The sequence below is a fragment of the Pinus tabuliformis genome, chromosome 5_2 (assembly GCF_031772625.1).
Source record: "Pinus tabuliformis cultivar Carrire ecotype Pingquan chromosome 5_2, CPIR1, whole genome shotgun sequence".
Taxonomy (NCBI): Eukaryota; Viridiplantae; Streptophyta; class Pinopsida; order Pinales; family Pinaceae; genus Pinus; species Pinus tabuliformis.
Window position 1 is genome coordinate 450,361,465 of NC_142306.1, and position 23,725 is coordinate 450,385,189.

At 37.6% G+C, this 23,725-nt stretch overlaps 1 protein-coding gene across 1 annotated transcript; it reads right to left on the bottom strand.

Annotated features, from left to right (window-relative positions):
* Nucleotides 1–14,230: 14,230 nt before the first annotated feature.
* LOC149159615 (putative xyloglucan galactosyltransferase GT11) lies at nucleotides 14,231–15,634 on the bottom strand. The gene has a single exon (XM_089434359.1). It carries the CDS (start codon nucleotides 15,623–15,625, stop codon nucleotides 14,231–14,233), a length of 1,395 nt encoding a protein of 464 aa, XP_089290485.1. The 5' UTR covers nucleotides 15,626–15,634.
* Nucleotides 15,635–23,725: the final 8,091 nt, after the last annotated feature.

Sequence of the window (23,725 nt, forward strand, 5' to 3'; positions counted from 1 at the left end):
TGATCTAACAGTGTATATGTTCCTGAAATTCACTCATGATGGGACGACATCAATCCAAAAACCCCTTAGTCTAAGATGATGCATTGTTATCCATGGAATGAACCCGGTACATGTGACAGGATGGAAAGAGGGCCTAGTAACTGTGAATTGCACAGTTCGAGGTGACAAGAAGAGAGGTTGGTCATTGAGACTACGTAGAGCATAGCTCAGGCTTGGCTGAGGAACTTCTGAGCATAGTCTTTACTGAGGGGGAAAATTATGCAGGGACCACTGGGAGACAGGATTGCGCAGTTGAGATAGTCAGTGGTTGATGCAGGATGGGACCCTATGAGACATATTTGTGTCATTTTCAGAGGCAAGGAGGACAGGGCAGCAGAGATACCTGGAGGACAGATATGTGCAGTTCATGACATCAGTGAGCTCCGACTGAGGGAGGACACTGTGGATCAATTCTCCGCAGTTATGGGAGGCAAGGAAGGTTGGGTTCTCTGCACATTGTGGGGTTCTAGTAGGCAAGGGGAGAAGCTTGAGGACTGAGATTGCGAAGTGCATAGTTCAAGTCAGGCTGGGAGGAGTTACTGCATAATTCTAGGGATGAATGGAGCCTGCTCAGCACTAGAATTTCACAGTGAAACTACCCTAGGGGACAGTGACTGTGCATTGCGCAGTTCTTAGAAGTAAGGTTGCATCACTGAGGGCTGAGATTGCATAGTGTGCAGTTCAATCAGGGTCTAGTGACACTAAGTTGCCTAGTCGGGAATATTTTTGGAGAAATGGTTAAGTGCAAGAGGAAGGTGAACTTGTGTAGAACTTTAACTTGTGATCACACACTTAGCATACTTCAACGACACGACACCATAGACCACCGAAACAACAAGACAAAACATTACCCTATGTGTGGCTATCCTATAACAAGAAGCAACAAGTGTGACACTTGAGATAGACTTCAGGATGGTCATGACAACACTTGTGCGACAGTGCTTAAAACCTTGTGTATGAGTGTGAAAGGTGTTTGCATAGCTATGAAAACTCAAATACACAAAGACCAACCTTCGAAATCACCATAAAAGGTCCACAAGCATGGGAAAATAGTCAAACATGCCAAAAGACGACAATTGATCAAACAAGAAAAATGGGTGAAAAGGCTCTAAGAAAGCTCATGAAATGAGCTCATGTGTTTGCAAAAATAAAGGGAAAGACCAAGGAAGGCTTTGAAAATTGAATGCAAGCCAAAATTTTGGAGGGTGTTGCAGTCACTAGAACACTTGGCGACACACTGGTTGACTTTTAACTTCTCTGTCTTGGTTCCTTTTTTAGTGCAGGGCCTTGGTCCTTCACAGAGTATTGATTCATCGTGCAAATTACTTTGGCTTCCCCACTTATCCAATGGGTAGAAATGGTTCCCTTGGTACCTTCTCAGTTGAAAGCATCATAAGATTCAACTAGATCACAATGTTTTGAAATAGGAAGGATAGTTTAGCTCATGAGCTTAATATTTTTAGAGTATAGCTTTTCATCTCGTGTTGCTCCACTACCAGTAGGCCTGGACAATACCCTGGCAGAGTCACGTAGGAACAAAAGCATTTCTCCACTGCTAGTTAGCCTGCAGAATACCCCTATGGATTTGCCTGCTCCACCTCTCTACGCAGGAAGCCTTTCTCTGCTTTCACCTTTATTTATTTATTTAAATAGAAATGTGCATCGACACTTATTTATTTTGGGGCAAAAGAGGGATCCTGACTTATTGAGAGCAGGAGAGGTTGTTCCTTCAGAGAAGCATATAAAAACCTCTGATTTAGGTTTTCTCATTTATATTTTCCCCTTCTACATTTCTAATAGTTGGATAATATTGAAAATACCAAAGCAGAAAACTGAGTATAGGCATGAGGTTCCCAAACTGGACACAGGTATATGGTTGGACTAAAACTCTCCTTACGGATGGATCGAATTTTCCATCAGAAATTTATCAACCAAAAGTTGCAACCAATACAAAGAAGATGAACATAGGATTGACCAAGGGCTGCGGTGTCACAAGACTCTTTGAACTCCATCCACACACACACTTGGAAGTCGAAACATAGTAAGCACAACACTTATTTACATAAGAAAAACAACATAAAACCAAAGAAAAAATATCAGCAAACAACAAAAGACTATGTACATAGTGCAGGGCACAACCCCAGATATTCATTCAAAATATTGTTTTAAGTCTTGGCCATTGACAGTGAGAGAGTTAATCTTATCTTCAAGTGATTGAAGACAATGCGTGTATTGGCCATGATTTTCGTGGACTCTATAAGGACCAATCCATTAGGATTGAAACTTAGGGTTCTTACCTTTATCCTCGTGGGATTTGTCCCACTTCAAGACTAATTCACCCACACTTAAGTTGGTCTTCCCTACAGAATTTTTGTCAAACCATCTCTTGATACGACTCTGATGGAGTGAATTTTTTTATTTTTCTTTCAACCTTTCTTCCTGTTGCTTGTGAAAATTGTCCATCCTACGTTGAACTAAGATACATGGCTTTCCCTTGGATTCTTGGGACAATTGGAGAGAAGGAAAGTAGATGTTTGACTGGAGGATGGCTTCCTTTTCGTACACTAGGAAGTAAGGGGAGGTATTCAGAGAAGGCTTAGGTGTGACTCAATCATCCCATAAGTCAATCACCAAAGCGGAGTGCTAGTTTTGCTACTTAGATAATATGGTCTTTTTGATGATACAGATGAGATTCTTATTCGTGGATTCGGCAAGACCAATCCCCTTTGGATAATGTTTCAAGACAATACCATTTTCCAATGCAAAATCATAAAGCTTTAATGAATAAAAGTACATTTCATTATCAAAAACAATTGATGTAGGAATGTCAAACCTAGAGATGATATTCTGCTCCAGAAAGATGATGACTTCTTGATCATTCACTTGTTTTAGTTGAATTGCCTCCATCTATCGCATGAAATAGTTGGTAGCAGTCAAAATATAGCAGTGCGTGTTTGATGAATCGGGGGAAATTTACCAAATTATATCCAAGCCCCACTATTGGAATGATTCTTCCACTGCAACGGGCTGCAGCGGGGCTACTAACTTCCAATTTCGGTCGGTGCACCTTTGACAAACCAGAAACTTGCAGGCACAAGCATGAGAATCCTTCAATAATGTAGGCCAGTAGTAACCAACCCGCATGACTTTGTGTACTGTAGTGTTTCCTGCAAAGTTTCATTTGGCTAGTCCATTGTGAAGATAACGTAAAACCTTGTTTCAATCATGTGCCTCCAGACACTTGAGCAATATCTTGATGTGGTGCTTCCTTGAAAGCACCCCATGCACTAGCTGATATGATTATGCTTTGAGTCAGAGTGTCCTCTTCTATTGTATATAAAAATGAGAGGGCGCGGTGCCATTCTCAATATAACGACGCACATCTGCATACCAAGAGTTTCTGTCTAAAGCGAGAGAGTCTCACTCAACGTTGTACATTTAGATTTATTGCTCCCAACCTGTGAGCTCTTCTTCTTCCTCTTGCACATTGACTGCTTCTGCTGCTAACTTGCAAAAACCATGACTCTTGATGGTGTGCACTGGTTTGATGTCAAGATCATATTCATGTAATCCAGTCATCCGGTTAGCCCTTCTCTCACACAACTCTTGTTGAACAAGCAGTGATCTGACTACTTGGTGTGGGACAACGATAATAAAATAAATTTTTAATAGATAGGGTCTGAAGTGATTTACTACATTTTATATTGCATAAGCTTGCTTTTTCATGGCAAGGTAGTTTAGTTATGGTCCTTGCAGGCTCACGCTCATGAAGGAGATAGGTCTCTCATTGTTCAACTCATCCTTTTGAGTGAGCACAACAACAAGAGAAATGTCAGACATGAAATTGTAGAGCAAGAAGTCTTTGTTGAAGTCTGGACTGTACAACACTGGTGCATTTGCTATTTCTTGCCTAATATGGGCGAAAACGTCCTTTTCCCTTTTATCCCATTTATAGACTACATCCTTCTTGATCATCTCCTGTATAGGTTTGACAATCTGAGCATAGTCGGAGATGAACTTTTTGAGGAAGTTGATCTTCCCCAAGAAAGACTGCATAGCTTTCTTGTTCACTGGGTGGGGAATCTGTGTGATGGTTTGAACCTTATCCGGATCTACCTTGATCCAAATTTTAGCAATAATATGTCCAAGAAGGTTACCCTCAGACACTGCAAAGATACTCTTCCTGGGATTCAAGGATATCCCATATTTTTGGCATCGCTGAATTTTTTTCTTAAGGTGGCACAGGTTGTCTGACATTTGTTTGGAAAACACTGTTATTTCATTGAGGTAGACCACTATGCTCTATCCAATAAGCCTACGGAAGGTGATGTCTAATGCATGTTGAAATGTTGCACCCGCATTGACCAACCCAAACGACATTTGGTGAAATGCGAATGTGCCCCACTTAGTACAGAATGTATCTTTAGTCTCTTATGCTCTGCTACTAGAACCTGGTTGTATCTCGAGAAATAATATAAAAAAGAAAACATTTCTTCCACGGATATTTTTTACAATATCTGCTCCATCGACGACACTGGGTTATTATCCTTATCCGAGGCAAAGTTAAGATTGTGGAAATCCACACATAGGCGGATCTCCCCAGACTTCTTCCTTACAGGGACTAAGTTAGATACCCATGTCAAATGTCTCACTTTGTAAATGATCTGAGAATCGAGAAACTTACTCAATTCCTTATATATGAGGGGCTAAAGTGTTGGGTGAACTTTCCTTAATTTCTCCTGAAAAGGCTTGGCCCCTTCCTGAAATTTGGTATCACATGTTGGATTATTCACGTGTCATATGTCTTGAGATCATTGTACGTCCACACGAATACATCACAATACTGCTTGAATAGGCATATGAAAGCTTGTTGTTGTTGTGGTGTACAACAAGTACTGAGATTCACATACTTTAGATCTTTTTCTATCCCCAAATTTTTCTTCTCATGCAACAATGTAGAACTGTGGGTTTTTGCATTCATAGGTCCCCGGAAACAGTTATGCATGTCATATAACTTTTCTAGTGACACCACACCATTTGGGATAAGGTTTCCTTTGCTTGCATTAGCTGTGTCATGAAGAGTATGCTCGTGCTCATCCTCATCAATTGATGTGTCTTTAAATACGTCATTATTGGCCATAAAGTACAGTATTTTTTGGTCATCATAAAAAACACGTAAGTTAGTTATGTTGTCTAGGACAAATGGTTTATATAAAATTTAAATTGTAAAATTGTCCCTTAATGGTAACATCCTAGCAGTTGCATTTGCCAAGACATTCAAGGCTACATTACGCATTCTTGGTACTGAAATGATATTGAAAGCTTGGAAATAAGAAATAAGTCACCACACCTCTTGTTGGTAACTCTTAAGACGAGATGACACACAATGTATAGTGTTACATAACTGACACACCGTGATTTCGGACTCACCTACCACTTTCAGGACAATGACATTGAGGTCAATGGATTTTTGTAAGCCCAAGACGAGTGCTTCATACTCTTCGTTGTTGTTTGTGCACTCGAATTCCAAGCGACTAGAGATTAAGTGTTTTCTTTGCAGCAGGTCTATTAAAACACAACCAACTCCAGAGCCCTCCTGTGTTTTGGATCTGTTGAAGTACATGGTCCACATATCATCTGTACAGAGACTGCTTATCGCACTAGTACTACTACTACTACTTATTGTACAAATTTCATTATTGTTAGTTGGACATGGAGGGAGATCCAACAGTGTCTCTGGTGGGACTAGGGATGGCTCTACAAAATAGCACCCCAGCTGTTTCTCTAGAAAATAATTGTCGAAAATAAGTTCCATGAAAGCCAATGGCTTGTTATTTCCATCCAAGGGAGTTACGTTGTGATTCATGTATCTCTCTGACGATACCGATATCTAATTGTTCCTGCCCTTATACGGAAGTAATAAGTGTGACGAGTCAGTGGAAAAATATCCTTGCAGTTTGCTTGACTAGTCTCTGCTCATAAATACCCTATATGCTTCCGGGATGTCCACAATTACAATGTTGATGCACTAATGAACTCATTCATCAAATGATAATCGAATTATCACATCCTTGAGTTCACTAATTTTTGGGACACAAGTTCTGTCCAGTTGGATGATCTGTGCATTTGTGTTACTCAATTGAGCATTAATCTTCTTGGCCACAGAGAGCAACATGACATTGACTAACGCATTGGAATTAACTAATAAATTATTTACATTGAAGTTAAATATTTTAAATGTTAACAAGAATGGTGGGTAGAGTGATTTTTCCTCCAGGGAAAGCACATTAAGCACAGATGTGAGGGTTTTAGTGGACTTACTAGATCCCTTGTCTAAAGAGGTAGCATCGCTAGTAGAAGTTTTCCCAAGTGCTCGTAGAAGAATGTCCCATTGGTTCATGATTTTTGTGAGTTCGAACAGAGAGATGTTTGCACGAACCTTCTTCATGTCTTCTACAATGTTGTACTCTATTGTGGTAAGATTCACTAAGGTGTCTGTAGGAGGAACTGAGTTTACGTTTCCAGTGGAATGGTTTTTTCTTTCCTACGGGTGGAAACACTTTTCGTTGGAACTATCTTCTCGGACTTGCTCTGAGTGTTCTATGTTGAGTTAGCCAGAGGACTCATTTTTCTTAACAAATTTTCCCTGAATTTTTGTTTTGGCACCTCAATTAGAGTGGTTGGCCCCTAAGTTCTAAAGTTGTATCAATTATTCTACTTTTGGGTTGGGCCATCACTTGGAGGCTCCTTATTAGTAGTGCTTTTCCGTGCTGCAAGAACATACTTAGAATACATGTTTACTATATGCCCAGTGCTTGGAGCTCCATCAGCCGCAACAACTTCTTCTTCTTCATGGCTAGACTCTGGTTGTTCATCAACCATAACTATGTCAAACAACTATGCAACAAGACTACTCATTCCGAATGGTGCTTGTGATGGAACTTGTAGTATGTATTCATGCCAATTTTCTCGACGTTCAGAACCATATTGGAACTTTGTGTAGATTTTTTTGTTTGATTATTGTTGTTGCCAGAAGCTGCATTCTTCCTTGTCTGGTACTTGGGGGGCTTGCTGCTCACGATGGTCTCACTTGTCCTCTATTTAAGTTCAACCATTTCGGTGGTCAGGGACTTGACTAGACAAGTAAGGCTTTCAATATCGTTCGTTTCCTTTTCCTTGGCCTTGCTCACAGAGATCTGAGACCTCTTACTTGTGTCCTTGGATTCCTTAGTGGGTTCATCATCTGTGATGACTCCAATAGTGCGCAGGTCCTTCTCTACTGCAATAACCTCCTCATTTTTTTCTATTAGAGTTGGATTCGCTGTTCACTTGACAAACTGCGAAATACTGGTTGGCAAGGCAGAATTGTAGTAGCCGATGGTGATGGAGTCGTGAGGTTTCGTGTCTTCTAAAAACTTGTTCAAAATACGATTGAACCTATGATTGAAATATTTAACCTTTTCCTTCTGCTCCATCTTGATACTACCCAACTCCTTCAGTAACATGGCAAGGGTCTTATCTTCAACAAATTTCTCAAGAAATATCCTTTTGAATGCCCTCCAATTCTGGATGGAGTTTGGAGGAAGGCTTTGGTACCATACAAATTATCTACCATCCACGATACATGGAAATAGTCTACATGAAACATCATCATAACACACCTTGAGTGTTTGCAAATGTAGGTAAAAAATGTCTAAGTGATTTTCCACCTTCACTATCTTGTCAGGGTCATATTTTGTTAAAATATTCTCCTCGTGTATTAGCATCTTGTTCAGGACACTCAGAAGTGCTAGTGGGACCTGAGTCATCCAATCTAGATTTTGGTCTGCCATGCCATCTTCTTTGTCATCCTCCTCTTCCCCTTTTGAATATGTTGGTTCATCTTCCTCTTCTTCTCCTTTGTTTCCTTCCCCTCTACCTCGTCCACTGAAATTTGAACCTGAGAGTAAGGGACTAATTGCTTCTCCTTCATGAAAGAGTGGAAGCTCCTCTTCTTGCTCAACGACCTTTGCTAGTTCTTCAAGAGTGGAAAGGATAACTTCTTCAACAGAGGAGACCACTACTCCTGTGGGGGTGGTTTTTCTCTTATTTTGAGAATATGAAAGATCTATTACTCCCAGAATCAATCCAAAAACATTTGCAAATTGACAAGTGATGGGGCGGAGAGCTCAAATATGATGGTACGAGATTTCATGTTCAGGTCTGGGCGGTGAGGAATTGCCAAATTTAGAGTTGTGAGTAGGGGAGAGGGAGTGAATGTTACTACCTTGACCAGAAGATGGATGAGTGGAGTTGGTGGGACAATCAACCATATAATACTAGCAACCCTCCTAGCACAAAAAATGTTGACGGTTCTAGACTCGCCAACATTCAGGGGATCTCCACGATATGAGGTCCCAATCAAACCTCGCACTGTTTGGTGTAGGAGTCTCATCCATTATAATGGCCCATTTACCAAATTCTTAAAGTTTTGCCTTGGCTCTGGCTATTAGAATGAGAGAGTAATGCGATGGTATATTCGAACAACAAGGTGAGTGTGCCTGGTGAGTGTGCAATGAAACTGTGTCTAGGTTCTCTTAATGCAAAAGGGGGAAGAAAAGTGAGACCCTAAGTGAGAGGTAATAGTACCATCGAGGAAGATACACATATGAACTAGAAAAACTTGTCCAACATCCAGCAGTATATTCCATAGCGGATGCGCATTAGGGGACTTTTGAGGTCTAATATGGGCCTCCTAAGAAAAATGTACAACCAAAATAAACTTACTTAGAACCAATAAGATTCAATATGATGATGTCAACCGTGGGGGATGATTAACCATTTTTGGAGTAAAAGAGTAAAAATATTAAAAAATATTAAAATAATAAAACTATTTTTTCAACTCGTATTTTAAACTTATCTCCCTAAGGTTTTACTCAATTTCGAGCGAGATTACTTGTTCGATGCAAAATTTAATTCTTCATCCAAGGAGTACCCATGTTGCATACTTTTGATGGACCCTGCTACACGAAAAATGAGAAATACATGAAAAACGTGATTGCAATCACATTTTTCATGTATTTCTCATTTTTCGTGTAGTAGGGTCCATCAAAAGTATGCAACATGGGTACTCCTTGGATGAGGAATCAAAATTTTCATCCAACTAGCATTTTCGCTTAAATTTGAGTAAACCCATAGGGAGATAAGTTGAAAATACGAGTTGAAAAAATAGTTTTTTCCTTTTTCCCTCTAAAATTTGATGATGTAATCTATCAAAATTCCCTTAATAATAGTCATTACAACTAATGAACTGGGAAATATTTTTCTGCCATCCAGCAAAGTAGTCCACATCGGATGTGACGGTCGTTATAACCGATAAGTAAGGAAAGGCATGTGTAGTATCTTGTAGAATAGTCCATAAGGATGAGATAGCAGTGATAACCATTACAACATATTCCCAACAAGATAAGCACTAAAACAACTAAAATAGTTCAACCATCTTAGTACATGTGAAAACAAACATGAAATATAAATGCTCACAGAATAGTCTTATAAACATCCATAAGTCATGCATGGAAACGTGTTGGCCTGAACAGGCTTCTATAATTAAGAAAAAGTTCCAAGACATATATTTACATTATACATCACTAGCTCCAGTAGTGGGACATTGGAGCCACTCCTTGCTCCTCAAATAACTAACTGAAACTCTCTATGATTTGCAGGAGGAGCCAAGGTGAAAATTCTTTGCTCATAGAATGTGGGGGTATAGAACCAAGGGGTGATGCTTCACCCTTGTGACTCTTTGACTACCCTCATGATTGTTCAACTTCCTATGAATTTTCAACTAACATGTTTCTTCATATTCATGTGTGTCCATTGGACTTCCACTTTACATTACATTTGATTTACAATATACATGGCTCATAATAGTGATGTGGCCTTCGACAAATCATGACACAACTTGAAATGACACTGTTGACATGGACTGGCTTGCTGAGGTGGCAATGTCAAGTTGCTGAGTGATGGATGTGTTAATGGATGTATATTCTCTTCTCCTCCACATAAATTGATGATGTGAGGTCTTCAATGATCTCTGGTCATGAGAGGTGGTTGCATACATGTGCTCCTTTTGCTTGTTGTAAGTGAGTCTTCAAGCATGTTTCCTCCTCATTATTCATCATCTTGCCATGATCTAACAGTGTACCTAATCCTATAATTCACTCATGACGGGATGACATCAATCCAAAAACTCCCTAGTCTAAGATGATGCATTGTTATCCATGCATTGAGCCTAGGACAAGTGATAGACTAGAAAGAGGGCCCAATAACTGTGCATTGCACATTTCCAAGTGACAGGGAGAGAGTTTGGTCACTGAGACTGCGTAGAGCGAGCTAAGGCTTGGTTGTGGAACTTCTGAGCATAGTCCTTACCGAGGGGAAAATTTATGCAGGGGCCATTGGGAGACAGGATTGTGCAATTGAGACAGTTAGTGGCTGATGCAGGATGGGACCCTCGGAGATATATCTACGCAATTTTTTAGAGGGAGGGAGGACTAGGCAGCAGAGAGACCTAGAGGACAAACCTGTGCAGTTCATGAGGCCAGTGAGCTCCAGCTGAGGGAGGACACTGGGGGGCACTTCTACGCAATTTTGGGAGGCAAGGCAAGTTGGGTTCTCTAGGCATTGCAAGTTCGAGCAAGCAAGGGGTGAAGCTTGAGGACTGAGATTGCGAAGTGTGTAGTTCAATTTGGGTTGGGAGGAGTTACTACTCAATTCTAGGGATGAAGGGAGGTTGCTCGGCTCTAGAATTGCGTAGTACAACTGCCCTAGGGATAGTGACAGTGCACTGCACATTTCTAGGCAGCAAGGTTGCATCACTGAGTGATGATACTACATAGTTCGTATTTCAATCGAGGTCAGATGAAACTGAATTGCTGAGTCAAGAAGATTTTCATAGAAATGGCTAAGTGCAGGAGGAAGGTGAACTTGTGATCACACACTTAGCATACTTCAAAGATGCGACACCATAAACCACTGAAACAACAAGACAAAACATACCCTCTGTGTGACTATCCTATAACAAGAAGTGACAAGTGCGACACTTGAGATAGACTTCAGGACGACCGTGATGACACTTGTGTGGTAGTGCTTAAAATCTTGTGTATGAATGCGACAACCATTTACATATCTAGGAGAACTCAAATACACAAATACCAACCTTCAAAATCACCAAAAAATGTCCGCAAGCATGGAAAAATAGTCAAACATGCCAAAAGACAACAGTTGATCAAACAAGCAATAGGGGTGAAAAGACTCTAAGAAAGCTCATGAAATGAGCTCAAGTTTTTGCAACAATAAAGGGAAATACCAAGGAAGGCTTTGAAATTTGAGTGTAAGCCAAATTTTTGAAGGGTGTTGCAACCGCTACAACAGATTCCTCTATTTTAGTTCATCTTGTTGTAGTTGTGACTCTAGCTGAAGAAAATTATTTTTGTCCTGTGCATTTTTTAAATAGGTTCGAATATCCATGAGAGTGGATTTGCTAATTTTTATTGCATTGTCAAAGTAGAGAGTATTAGAGTATTCAATAATTCTAATGTTATATCAATTTGACCCTTTCACATCATGCATATATCAAACAATTTGTTAAGAGTTCAAACTCAACCATTGATAAGAAGCTTGGATGAGGTAGTTCTGTTAGTTCAAATGCACCAAAAAATGATTTCACAAATCTAACAATAATGTGAACTAGTGACAAAGTTTGACATTATATCTATCCATTGTTGTCAACAATACTCCAACCATCACATGTGTCATTTTGGAGCTAGCAAACACGAGAAGTTAGAGGATTTAACCCTATAGTGTATTAAAATTCTAGATTACAACATCATACATGTCTAAAAAGTGAATATAGTATCAAGAATGAAATTTGAGATTTGTTCACAACCATTATTGGAGAACTTGGAAAAGAATTTGTGTCCATAAAAAACTGGTCTCTTTGTAGGCGTAGTAGAACTGAATTATTCGACAAGATATTTGTTGATGACAACTTGGATGAGGAAATCAATGGCACAATAGTGGATCCATATCTCTTCCAAAAAGTCATCAGATCATTTACTTAAAATAACTAAATCATGCATTGGGGTAACTAATATTATGTTGCTGAAATAAAACATATTGAAGAGGAGAGATTATTCATATCTCCACAATTGCAACCCATACATTAACACAACCAAAAAAATTCTTCCTTGGCACTGTTTTCAATCCATTGCCTAGTTGACAGTAGAAACAAATAATAGATTGTACCACAACCTTCCGTATCAATAACAATGACACAAATCTAGTCGCCCAACAATGCATCACAGGCAATAAACCATATTAGGGTATGCAATAGGCTCCTGTTGAGTACAATGCTAGAAAAGATCAACCATGTGTTATCACCAAGTTCATTCTCACTATCACATGGACGAAGAAAACCCTATCCTGGTCAGTAATGGAAACTGGATTGAAGTTTTATCATATCGCTTTGAGCATGGGGTTGAGCAACGTAGGAATGCAAGTGTTGGGTCGAGCAACATATGAATGCAAATGTGGGGTTGAGCAATCTCTGAATTTAGACATGGGTTGAGTAATTTCTAAACACAAGATTGAGCAAAGGTATAGAGGAAATGGGTACGAGAGGACATCGATGAGAAGAATATATTAGGTCTTAACAATAGAGAGGCGAGCATGAGGTGTGTTACCTAGTTATGTTTTGCGTCCAAGCTTTGAACCACTAAAGAGTTCCCTCTATATTGCAGATGCTAGCCTTGTGGCACTCGAAACCCTCTAGTAATGGATATGAAGTAAACTGCAGAATCGATGGCGGATTTGTTGAGATCTTAATCATCCTCACAAGAAGCCTCGAAAGATGTCCTTTGCGAGCTTTGGTTGTTGGATAAATGGGGTGAATATCATTGTATCTCAATAATCGAGGCAAAAGTCATATGAGTTATGTTTCTGAATAGAAGAGAGACAATGGGTTTACCAAGATTTTTCAGACTGATAAAGAAACAACCCAAAAAAAAAGTTGTTTTTTTCTGACAGATTTTTGGTTTAATTAGGGGAAATTTTAAGAGATCAGGTTACCATTGTGAAGTTGTAGAATTTAGGGTGCTAAGGATTTTTTATTATGCTGAATTTATTTCTACAATTAAAATCGTGATCAAAATATTAAAAATTTAAGATTTTGCAATCCAAAAATTACTAGATTTCACCCAAAAAATATATTCAAAGCAAAATTGTGACCAACACATTGCCGTAAAACAGATAATATGACAAAAGGAAAATGGTCATGCCTAGAAAGAGCCCCTAGAAAAAAAAAAGTGCCATGAATGAGGGAGAGGGAGGGCAAGAGAAAGAATGTTAAACCTTACAAGGCAGATGTAACAAGGTTTGGACAATACTCCTAGTTAGGTTTAGTGCCACAAATTCATGGCTCTCATATAATTATTAAAATTAAACACAAAAAAATTGACCTAAACACATAACTGTGGATTGCATTTATTAGAAAAACATATATATATAAACATATTTTTTTATAATTCTTAAATTCATATTCTAAAATTTCTTAGACTTTTGCTAATTATTATTAATATTTATTTGAGACATTTCCATTAATAATCCAAATTTATATAACTGAAATTAAATTTCCAAAACTAAAATTATATTTCCAAATTTACATAACTCAAATTAAATTTCCAAAACTCAAATTATATTTACAACTCGGAAAAATTAAATTGAAATAAATTTAATATAAAAAATATAAACAGAAATTATAATAATTCAAATATAGAGCAATAAAACATGAATACTTTTACAAACTTTGCTAACTAAAATATTACCGAAACACTTTCATCCACTTAAGCTATTAAGTAAACAAAACCAAATCCCATATCTCACACAGAAAAATCCTAATACATTGATTTAATATCTTTAAAATTATATTATTATTATAAAAAAACATAACCTAATATATCATTTTTTAACATCATCATATAAAATAGGAAAATCAATTATTACGCCATTTCAATACATTTTAATGAAAATACAAAATATTGATAAAAATTTGCATGTTTACCTAATCTCTGAATATTTAAAATAACTCTGAAATTGCAAAATTATTAGCAGCAAACTTCCTGCAATGCAGGTTGCAAATATATAATGTTGGTAATTATGTTTCAGGCTGAATTGAACCATAATCAATATCAATATCAATATCATTAAAAAGTAAGGCAGCCTTCTTCTCTGCCTCATATTTGGCCGCCTGCTTCTGTTCAGAAACCTTATGCAACACCCGCTCCACGCTGACGTCGAATGCATCTTCAACCGACTCCGCCGCCTCTGAATCGCCGGAAGTTGACCTCGCCATATAAATCACACGGGGAATCAAGCTCGCCACCTTGTCTTGCATCTCCTTTACCCGCTCTGAGCTGAAACCCCTCAGCACTCGCTCCACGACAGACTCGTCGTAGACCACGTCGTCCTGCGGAATATACACTGAATACCCGAAGTCGCTTTCGTAGCCGCCTGTCGGAAGGTGCCACGTGTACTGCGTATAAGCGGAGTCCCGGTTGAAGAATACCGGAATGCATCCGGCTATGATTGCATCGAAAGTCGACCGGCGCGTGGGGGTGTCACCGGGAGGCTGCAGGCAGAAGACCGACTCCATGAACGCCCGCATCACCGGCTCCGCTTCCTGGCTGCACCGCGCAGCCTTGCAGTCCAGGAGCCGGCAGCTGCCCGGGGACCGCGCGCAGAGACGCATGAGCAGGCCACGGAAGCCGCCATCGTCGGCATAGGGCCGGATCGATCCGGCGAAAGCGAAAAGCCGACTCCGTGTAGATTCACGAACACGGGTCATCCATTCCTGAAGCTTTTGGCTTGACGAGGGGTGAAACGAAGTCGGGTACGGAATGGCCATCTCATTGGGCTGCCACGAGCGCCGTTCGATCATGAGCAGAGTCATGTTGCGAACCCCCGGAAGCTCCAGCATGCCGGTTCCCCACCCGCGCCTGACAACGAAGTCCCAGGCCGTGCGACCCATTACCATCAAATGATCTCTCCCTCCGCGCCGCTTCCACTCGTCCCTCTCTCTCAGCCACGACATGAGATCTGCTCCGTGCGAAGGCTCGCGTGCTCTGTCGGGGCCAGCGAAATAGAGGTATCTGAGCGCGTCGAGTCCGGAGTAATAGGGCACAAATACGGCGTCGGCAAGCACCGGATCGAGCGTCAGACAGCGGTATTGCTTCATCCTCTGGTGAAATATGATCTCCAGCATGTAAGAATCCGTGTGGAACCAACCGTCGCCGAGGGAGCTGTTATAGGGCTGCCCGAAGCCGCCATTCGCCACTAGCGGGCATATGTTCAGCCATCGCGCAAGCCCATACTCGCACTGTTTCAAGATCTCTGCATTGAATTCCGCGGGAAGCTCATACATGAAAATCCTTCGACCCCTGCAACTATAATCCACAGACTGCATCGATAACTCAGAAGCGTGGAGGGGGATCCATTGCCATAGTAGCGTTAATAACAGCAATAAAAAATTCATGTGCTTCATTTTTTCCATTGGGCCAGTTCTGCATGATCAGGGAATGAAGATAAATGGAATTAGTGCACAGAATTTATATAAAAGGGCGGGCCGGAGCAGAGAACCCTCGGGATGGTCACGAGGCGTCGTGGGAAAAGGTGGAGGGGGACGTTATCGGAGGAATCTCGGGAGGCGGGGACACGTTTCGGAAAATTTATGGCCAGTTGGGGGTTTGCAGTACGACATGGGGCTTAAGAGATGCCGAGCTTTTGTTCATTTGATTAAATTTTACGCCACCCTGATTCTTTTAAGGTGTGGGATGTTGAAATTTTGTGACCTGTCATACCTGAGCTTTCTCCGCAATCCGTGAAAGGCGCTATTGGGGTTATTGATTAAGAACGGAGTTGTTTATAATGAGATTTTTTGAAATTCCGGTGACGGAATCCGGCGAAAGAAATTGAGATGAAATCATGATTTGTTGCAGTTAAAATGGTTTTTTAACTGCATATTCGGATTCAGCACCTTGAAAAACCCCTGGACGCTTTCATTGTGCAGAAACTAGTTATCAAACTTGGATTCCAATAAATTACTGCCGGATTTTCACCGGAAAAAATCGCCGAAAAGACTTTCAAAAAGTCGCGTTAAAGACTACAGCATTAAGAACTCATGTCTGGATCGTGGAGAATTGGTGAGCACGTCTGGGGTTCATGGTTATCCGGGCCCTGCCTTCCATCTTCACAAATGACTTAGGTTAAGTGATGATATTCAAGGGTGGTAGTGTGAAACTACGTGACACTAGATTACTCTAGTGCGTGTTCATACGGACAATGTCAGTTGATGGTAATAAATGCATTCTCACCATAGTATTCATTTCAGTTATAGACGGATGTGTAATTTGGTAAAGAGTTTTGAGGATGGGTAGAGTGGAATATAAATGCATTCTCACCCAAGTATTCATTTCAGTTATGGATGGAGGTTAAGTAATTATTCATTTCAGTTATGGATGGAGGTTAAGTAATTGGAAAAAGTTTTGAGGATGGGTAGAGTTTTCACTCGAAATGTTGACATTTTCATTTATACAGTTGGGTTGGTTGATATGGAATGGTTGTTTAATGTTTTTTGTTTTGATGATTGGTAAAAAATTTATTTGAAATATTGAAATTTTTGTTCATAAATGATATTCCCAAATAAATAATCAAAGTTATGAAAGTTATTTAATAAATAATTAAAAATCTAAGCTATTTAATAAATAACTAAAGATACAAAATTTATTAACTAAAATTTTGAAATGAAAGTTATTTAATAAATAACTAAAATTATGAAAGTTATTTAATTTTTTTTAAATGGTATAAATATTTCTTTTTATAAAAACAAAAATAATATTAATAATATTAATTGAGGGATGTAGTCTTGAAATAGTTTAATTGGTGATCAAAATGATATGAAATCATTTAAATTCAAAAATTCAAAATTTCGTGTTGTAATTTAGTCTATAAAGAAAAAGCCCCTAAATATAAAAGTAAAAGATTAAGTCAACTCCTTATCATACAAGAATGATACTGATTGAATTATTAATTCTTAAATAATTATAAGAGAGTGATATTTCATAATAACATAATGATTAATTGTTTGAGTCGTTAGTGTACTTATTATTATATTTGTAATTCCACTTACACCATGGATGTACCTCTTTCCCTTAATTTTTAGTTTTAATAGATTTTAAATCAAATTTTTTATTCGTTTTCAAAAAAAATATTGACTTAAATAAAAAGTACTTTTAATAATAATTTCATATTATAAATAAATATCATAAATATATTTAAATCTATTATTTATACAAAGCTCAATGGCCTAAAGCACATTATAAATGCTTAATCATATATATATTCATTGGATACACATTATACTCTTTTTACACGTTTTCTTATTTTATTTAATTTGAATTGGAATAAGGTTTAGATTAAATATGTTTTTTTATGTAAAATATTTTTAATAATATTTTTATATATGTGATGATTAATGTCTATTGAGATTGAGAGGTTTATGGAACTTTAAGAAAAGAAATTAGTTGAGATTTTTTAAAATATTATTTCTATAATCAAATAGAAGGGAGGACTATTCCACGATCACTATAGTTATAGTTATCCTCACTTAATACATCAAGAAGGTTGGAAGTTTGACACATGTTTTGGAAATGAGAATGGATGTGAGTGAGGGCCGGACAGTCCAAGAGAAAGTGATTTTCATCTTCAATTCTCTTAGTGTCATACAACTGACAGATTCTTTTTTCCCAAGGTGTTTTGGGGATAGACCAACGACAAGTTTCACTTCGAAGCCCGTGGGAGTTAGTTCGTATCTTCACAATGTTCATTTTCTTCTTAACACTAGTCAAGACAATGATGTAATTATGCTTAGTAAGAGTGGTGTTGATCACTTCTTTATAATACCTTAGCTTCCTTTTCCCCTCAAGCTCTATAGCATCCCACAATTTGTCCTTAAATTTGAAAGTGATAGTATTTTTATTATTATCTTTATTCTCCAAAATGATCTCCTCCTTTACCCACCAATAGTTGAGCCATACCTGGGCATCTTTGTGTCAACCCCACTTGAGCCAGAGGTGGGGGTTTTGGCTAGAGATAGAAGCAATTTTGGGGAACCTCTTGGTTTCCATGTTGTAGAGCTTCTTTTTATACGTCAGATAGTGAAACATAACTATGTTTTCAGTGGGGAAAGACTAGCTTCAATGAAGAGGATATGATAGGGAGTATTACCTTTAATTTTGAGGTTGTATGTTATAAATTGCTTTTGGATCATCTCAATTTTCCTCCATGATTCTCTAGATATACTATAACCCCAAACTTCACATCCATATAAAATCACGAGGGTGAAAAGAGTCTCAAAGTGGAACTTTCTTTTACTCCAAACCCAAAGATTATTCGTCATATAGTTCTTTAAGCTCATAATAAGTTTTCCAGCCACCAATGATTCTTTTCTAAATGCTATAATTCCAATTGAGTTGTTAATTAATGCCAATACCTAAGTATTTGTATGAAGAAACTTTCTCCAAGCAATTGTTATCGTAGCTGAAATTATCATGGTTAATCTTTTCGGACTTAATTATCATGACTTTAGTCTTGTTGGTATTGAAATTCATACTCATCTTAAAGTAGTAATCATGTGGGATATTAAGTTGTTTTTCAATATCATCATGACTTTTGCCCAAAAGAACAATGTTGTTAGCATAGAGAAGAAGAGTAACGAACAACACATCCCACAACTTCGAGGCAAGCTTCAAGCTTATTAATGCCAAAAAGTGTAGGGGATAAGGGACACTCTTGCTTAACGTTGATATTGCATTTAATTTCTTTAGACCATCCTTTAGTGGTCTTAAGCTTGGTGACAACATTCTCATAAAGACAAATCACAACCAGCCTCAACTCAAGGGGGACCATTGTCTCTTCGAGTCTTTGCCATAACTTATCTCGAGGCACCGTGTCAAAATCTTTCCTAAAGTTAACAAAACAACATAATAGATCGAACTTACTATTGTGACATTCCTTAACAATGATCCTAAGAGTGACAAGATGGTCAATAGTTGAGTGGTGTTTTCTAAAGCTAGCTTTCCCTTTAGCACTTTAGCCCTAGTTTTCAAGCCATATGTTAATTTTTTTTCCAAAATGAGCCTATAAAGTTTGGCTAAGATGTGACTAATCATAATGGTTTTATAGTTAGAGGGAATATTTTTATCCCACTTTTAAAGATAGGCACAATCGAGATTTATGTCTAAGGCTTAAGGAAACCATGCTTTATAGCCAGATTGAGAAGATTGTGAATATGAGGAATGAGGATAGGCCTTCCCATTTTGAAAATTTTGGCTTGGTAACCCTCAATATCCCTAGCTTTCCGATTTGTGAGTTTCTTAATCCTGGACTCCACGTCTTCCAAAAAAAATATCCTCCTCTATAGGAGTATTTATGAAGCTTTTCATTGTTTCCAGAGAGTCATAGAGATTCTTAAGATAATTATCCCAATTCTTCAAGGAGACCATATTATTATCTTTTATTTTACGAACAAGTATATTCCTCCAAAATTTTCTAGGCTCAATTTTAGAAAGGCGGAGAAGACGCTCTTTCCTTTTATTAATATAGGATCTTTTTCTTTTTTATTTTTATTTTATCAAGCTTTTAAATTTTGTTAGGGGAATCTCTTATCGCTTTTTAGACAGTTTTACAATTGTGATCATACCAAGGGTTGGAAGTTCTATTATTCTTTTTATACAATATCTTTGTGGAGAACTCATTAATGATATTGGAAAGAATTGTAATAAAAACATGACAAGTAAGATCAATATTATATATATAGAAAAAAATATAATATACTCTCTAAAATATTATAAATAGTTTAGTTTTTATTTTTTGTTTATGTTTCTTGGTTTGATTTCTCTACGTGGAACAATTAGTTTCCAAAAAAAATTAACTATTAAAAAAATGAAATTATCCAATTTTTGTGTTAAGATCCACATAATATTTCACATCCTTTTCATCTCATTTTATTCTTCCACGAGCCTCGCAAAAATATGTAATCTTAGTGATTAGTCAAAATGGTTGAAATAATTTCACCAAAGGGAAATTTTAATTAAATTGGAAATAAACAAAGTGAAATAGAAAAACATAAGTTAGTTGAATATGGAAATTGCAGGAGTCGGACATTTGGATTTATCCTATTATTTTATCATATCTCATTAATTTTGATTCTTTCACACATTAAGTTGTGACATATTTATTAAGATGTTAATCTGGGAATTTTTTGGATATCAATATAATTTATTATTGTATTGGTTTTTTTGTTTTTCTTTTTTTTTAATAGAAAAGAAAAAATGTTGATATTTTCAGTAATATGAAAAACACCCATATATAAAATACATAAATTTAATATATATTGTATATAATTTATTATATATAATTTTGATTTATTTTTTATGATTAGATTTTAATTTGGGTTTTTTAAGTTTAAGATATTTTATTTGATTTATGGTTGATTTTTCACTTTATAAATAATGTGTTGAAGGTATTGGATGTCCTGTGAACAATTAGGGGTTTCCCTAATGTTAATTTTCAATTAGGCCTCATATTATTTGGGTTAGGAACCTCATCTCGTATGTGGGTTTAGCTGCCACCATGAATGTTTTGTTCCTGGATGTCAAATATGATGATATTAGAGCGAGGACAAGAATGAAATCCCCATACAATGAGACAAAGTCAATTTATGAGTGACAAACTGCAGAAAGAGATAGAAGAAAGTCACAACAATAATAAAAAGAAATATGCCATGAGAAGGACTAGTGAACCAAAACCGCCTCAAACATACATGAACAAGAACATATCAAAGGTTAATTGCAAATTAGTTCACAATAGGTCACTAACATGGCATGGAATAATTAAACATAGATTCAAAAGAAAACACACATGCAACAACTACAAACTAGTCCATAACATATTTCCTGTATGAAAGCACACATACAAATACAGTGAAAATACTAGATAACCAATACAACCACTATGAGTAGGCATATGAATCAATGCTATAAATGAAGAAATTTTTATTAATGTCGTTGCTAATACAACTACATGGCCTGCAATTCACCAAATCCCAACAGTGGAATATGGGTTTCTCACACCATTATTTAATGCTAAGCCCTAGCCTCACCAAATCTCACCCTACTAACAACCAAGAGCTGGGTGCCTCTAGCTCTCAAGTAGAAATCAACTATCTAATGCTAGTCCTAGCTCAAGTAATATGTCCTTTCATATGAGGCATACGGTTACATTTATAAAAGTTGAGGTGATTTTTCACTTATCGTGACCTTTGACCTACTCTCGCAACTCTTGGACCTCCTCACTTCTCTCCCATGTATAATGACTATTACATGTTCAAGTGATATCTATATAGTTGTTGGCTTTATGATGATAAGCAAATAAATTATAATAGTAGATAAATTTTAAGGAAAATAAAGAAGGTTGTTGGAAACCCTAATGCTTGTTTTCAATGTTGTTGCAATGATATCATGACTCATATAGATTGATGAATAGGGTGGCAATGTTCATTTGTTGTGTTAAATGTCCATTTTTCTGCTAATGCACATACCATCAAGGTTGACATAGTGCCTCGGGCAGTTAAGTGGAGCCAGTGTTCATGTTTGTTAAAACCCTAATTGCACAGTTGCTTGTAAGAAACCTTAACATTCTCCATACAAATATTCTAACTAAAAACAAATGACATCAGTCATACATACTCTCCAACAAAGAATGACATTAAAAGTGTAGCCAGTTGAATGAAATAAAGACACTAATTGGAACTTTTTTATAGTCCGTTCATATTATGGCATGTGCAACATCACTCTGACTTCAAAAAGATCATAGCCAATATTGATTTTCCTTTTCTCCAGTGTCCCTTTGGTCCTATGGTGGCTTGAGGATCATGGCTTTTATAAACATGAACCTCAAAATCTTGGATCTTGACAAACATGTAATTTGGATTCCCTTTTAACCAGCAAGAAGTTAAACCTCTTATGTTTGAGGATTGAGGATTTATATTTTGTTTGTAGATCATCATCACGAAGTACTTGCCTATATAACTGAAACTTTTGATTGATGCCATCAAGCAACTTTCATTAAATGCATTCAGATTGTACAAATAACCATTCATCTCCTTCTTAGTAACAAGCTGTAGTTTACCATCTTCAACTGAAAATGCTAAAATTAGGCCCTTATTAAGGTAATACATATGCTTTCCTAACACAATTATGGGAATAATAGCAAACAAGATGGTAGTAACTCTGAATTTTGACCTACCGTTCATTTTATTGAAACATTGAGCTTTCCAGCATAGAGTAGAGTAGTTGTGACCAACATTTAAATTTCTGTAGGCCACTTGAAACATTGAGCTTTCTAGCCTAGAGTAGAGTAGTTGTAACCAACATTTAAATTTCCGCAAACCACTTGAAAAATGCCACAATTCCATTGGGCAATTAGAGAATTCCAAGAAGAACAATGTAAGGTAATACATATGCTTTCCTGACACAATTATGGGAATAATAACAAACATGATGGTAATAACTCCTGAATTATGACCTACCATTCATTTTATTGAAACAAAGATTGATCTTTCCAACATAGAGTAGAGCAATTGTGACCGACATTTAAATTTCTGCAAGCCACTTGAAACATTGAGCTTTCCACCATAGAGCAGAGTAGTTGTGACCAACATTTTAATTTCTGCAAGTCACTTGAAAAATGCCACCATTCCTTTGGGCAATTAGAGAATTCCAAGAAGACCAATGCCATATCCTAACAAGACAATTATCTAGATGCTCTTGGGCAATTAGAGAATTCCAAGAAGACCAATGCCATATCCTAACAAGACAATTATCTAGATGCTCTTGCACTTGAATAGGCAAAAATTGACAACTGAAAAACTCTACATCTTCCCATAGGACCATTTTTATATTTCTCAATCTGTTATATGATGTTTACACCCTCGTGGTCCATATGGTTCAGAGCTGCATCGCACAACTTTACGACACAAAGCTCGGTAATGGTTTTGGCCAGACCAACAAAATATGTATTGTTATTTCCTAGCTTTGGATTTAGTTGACTGCAGTTTGGGCATGGCCGACTAAGATGAGGGCAAAGATCCACTCGAGCCAGTTGTTAAGGTTGGCGATCAGTCATAGCCCTCCCCCATTTATGAATATCTTTTTGCTCAAATAATATGCAATTTCCACCGCTGAAGTGGTCATATTCATCCACTGCTTTGTTGCACCTATAACCAAAATACTGAACACAATTATATCAAGTCATCTTATTGCAGCCCTCGGTTTTGTAGATAGCCATCTTGCACGATGTACATTGTTTTGCGTCGCAAAGTATCTGCTTCACACTAAGTAGTTAATTGATTAAGTCGTGCTCCCTTTTTCTCTTCTTGGAGCCCATCTAGATTATAAACTAAATTTCTTTGCTCCTGCAATATACGAAGCCACATCTCCGCAGTCATACAAGTTTTCCCTACATGTCGTTGCTCTCTGTAGAGACTACAAAAACTGTAGAAGCACTCGGCACATTGTGCATGATGATATTCATC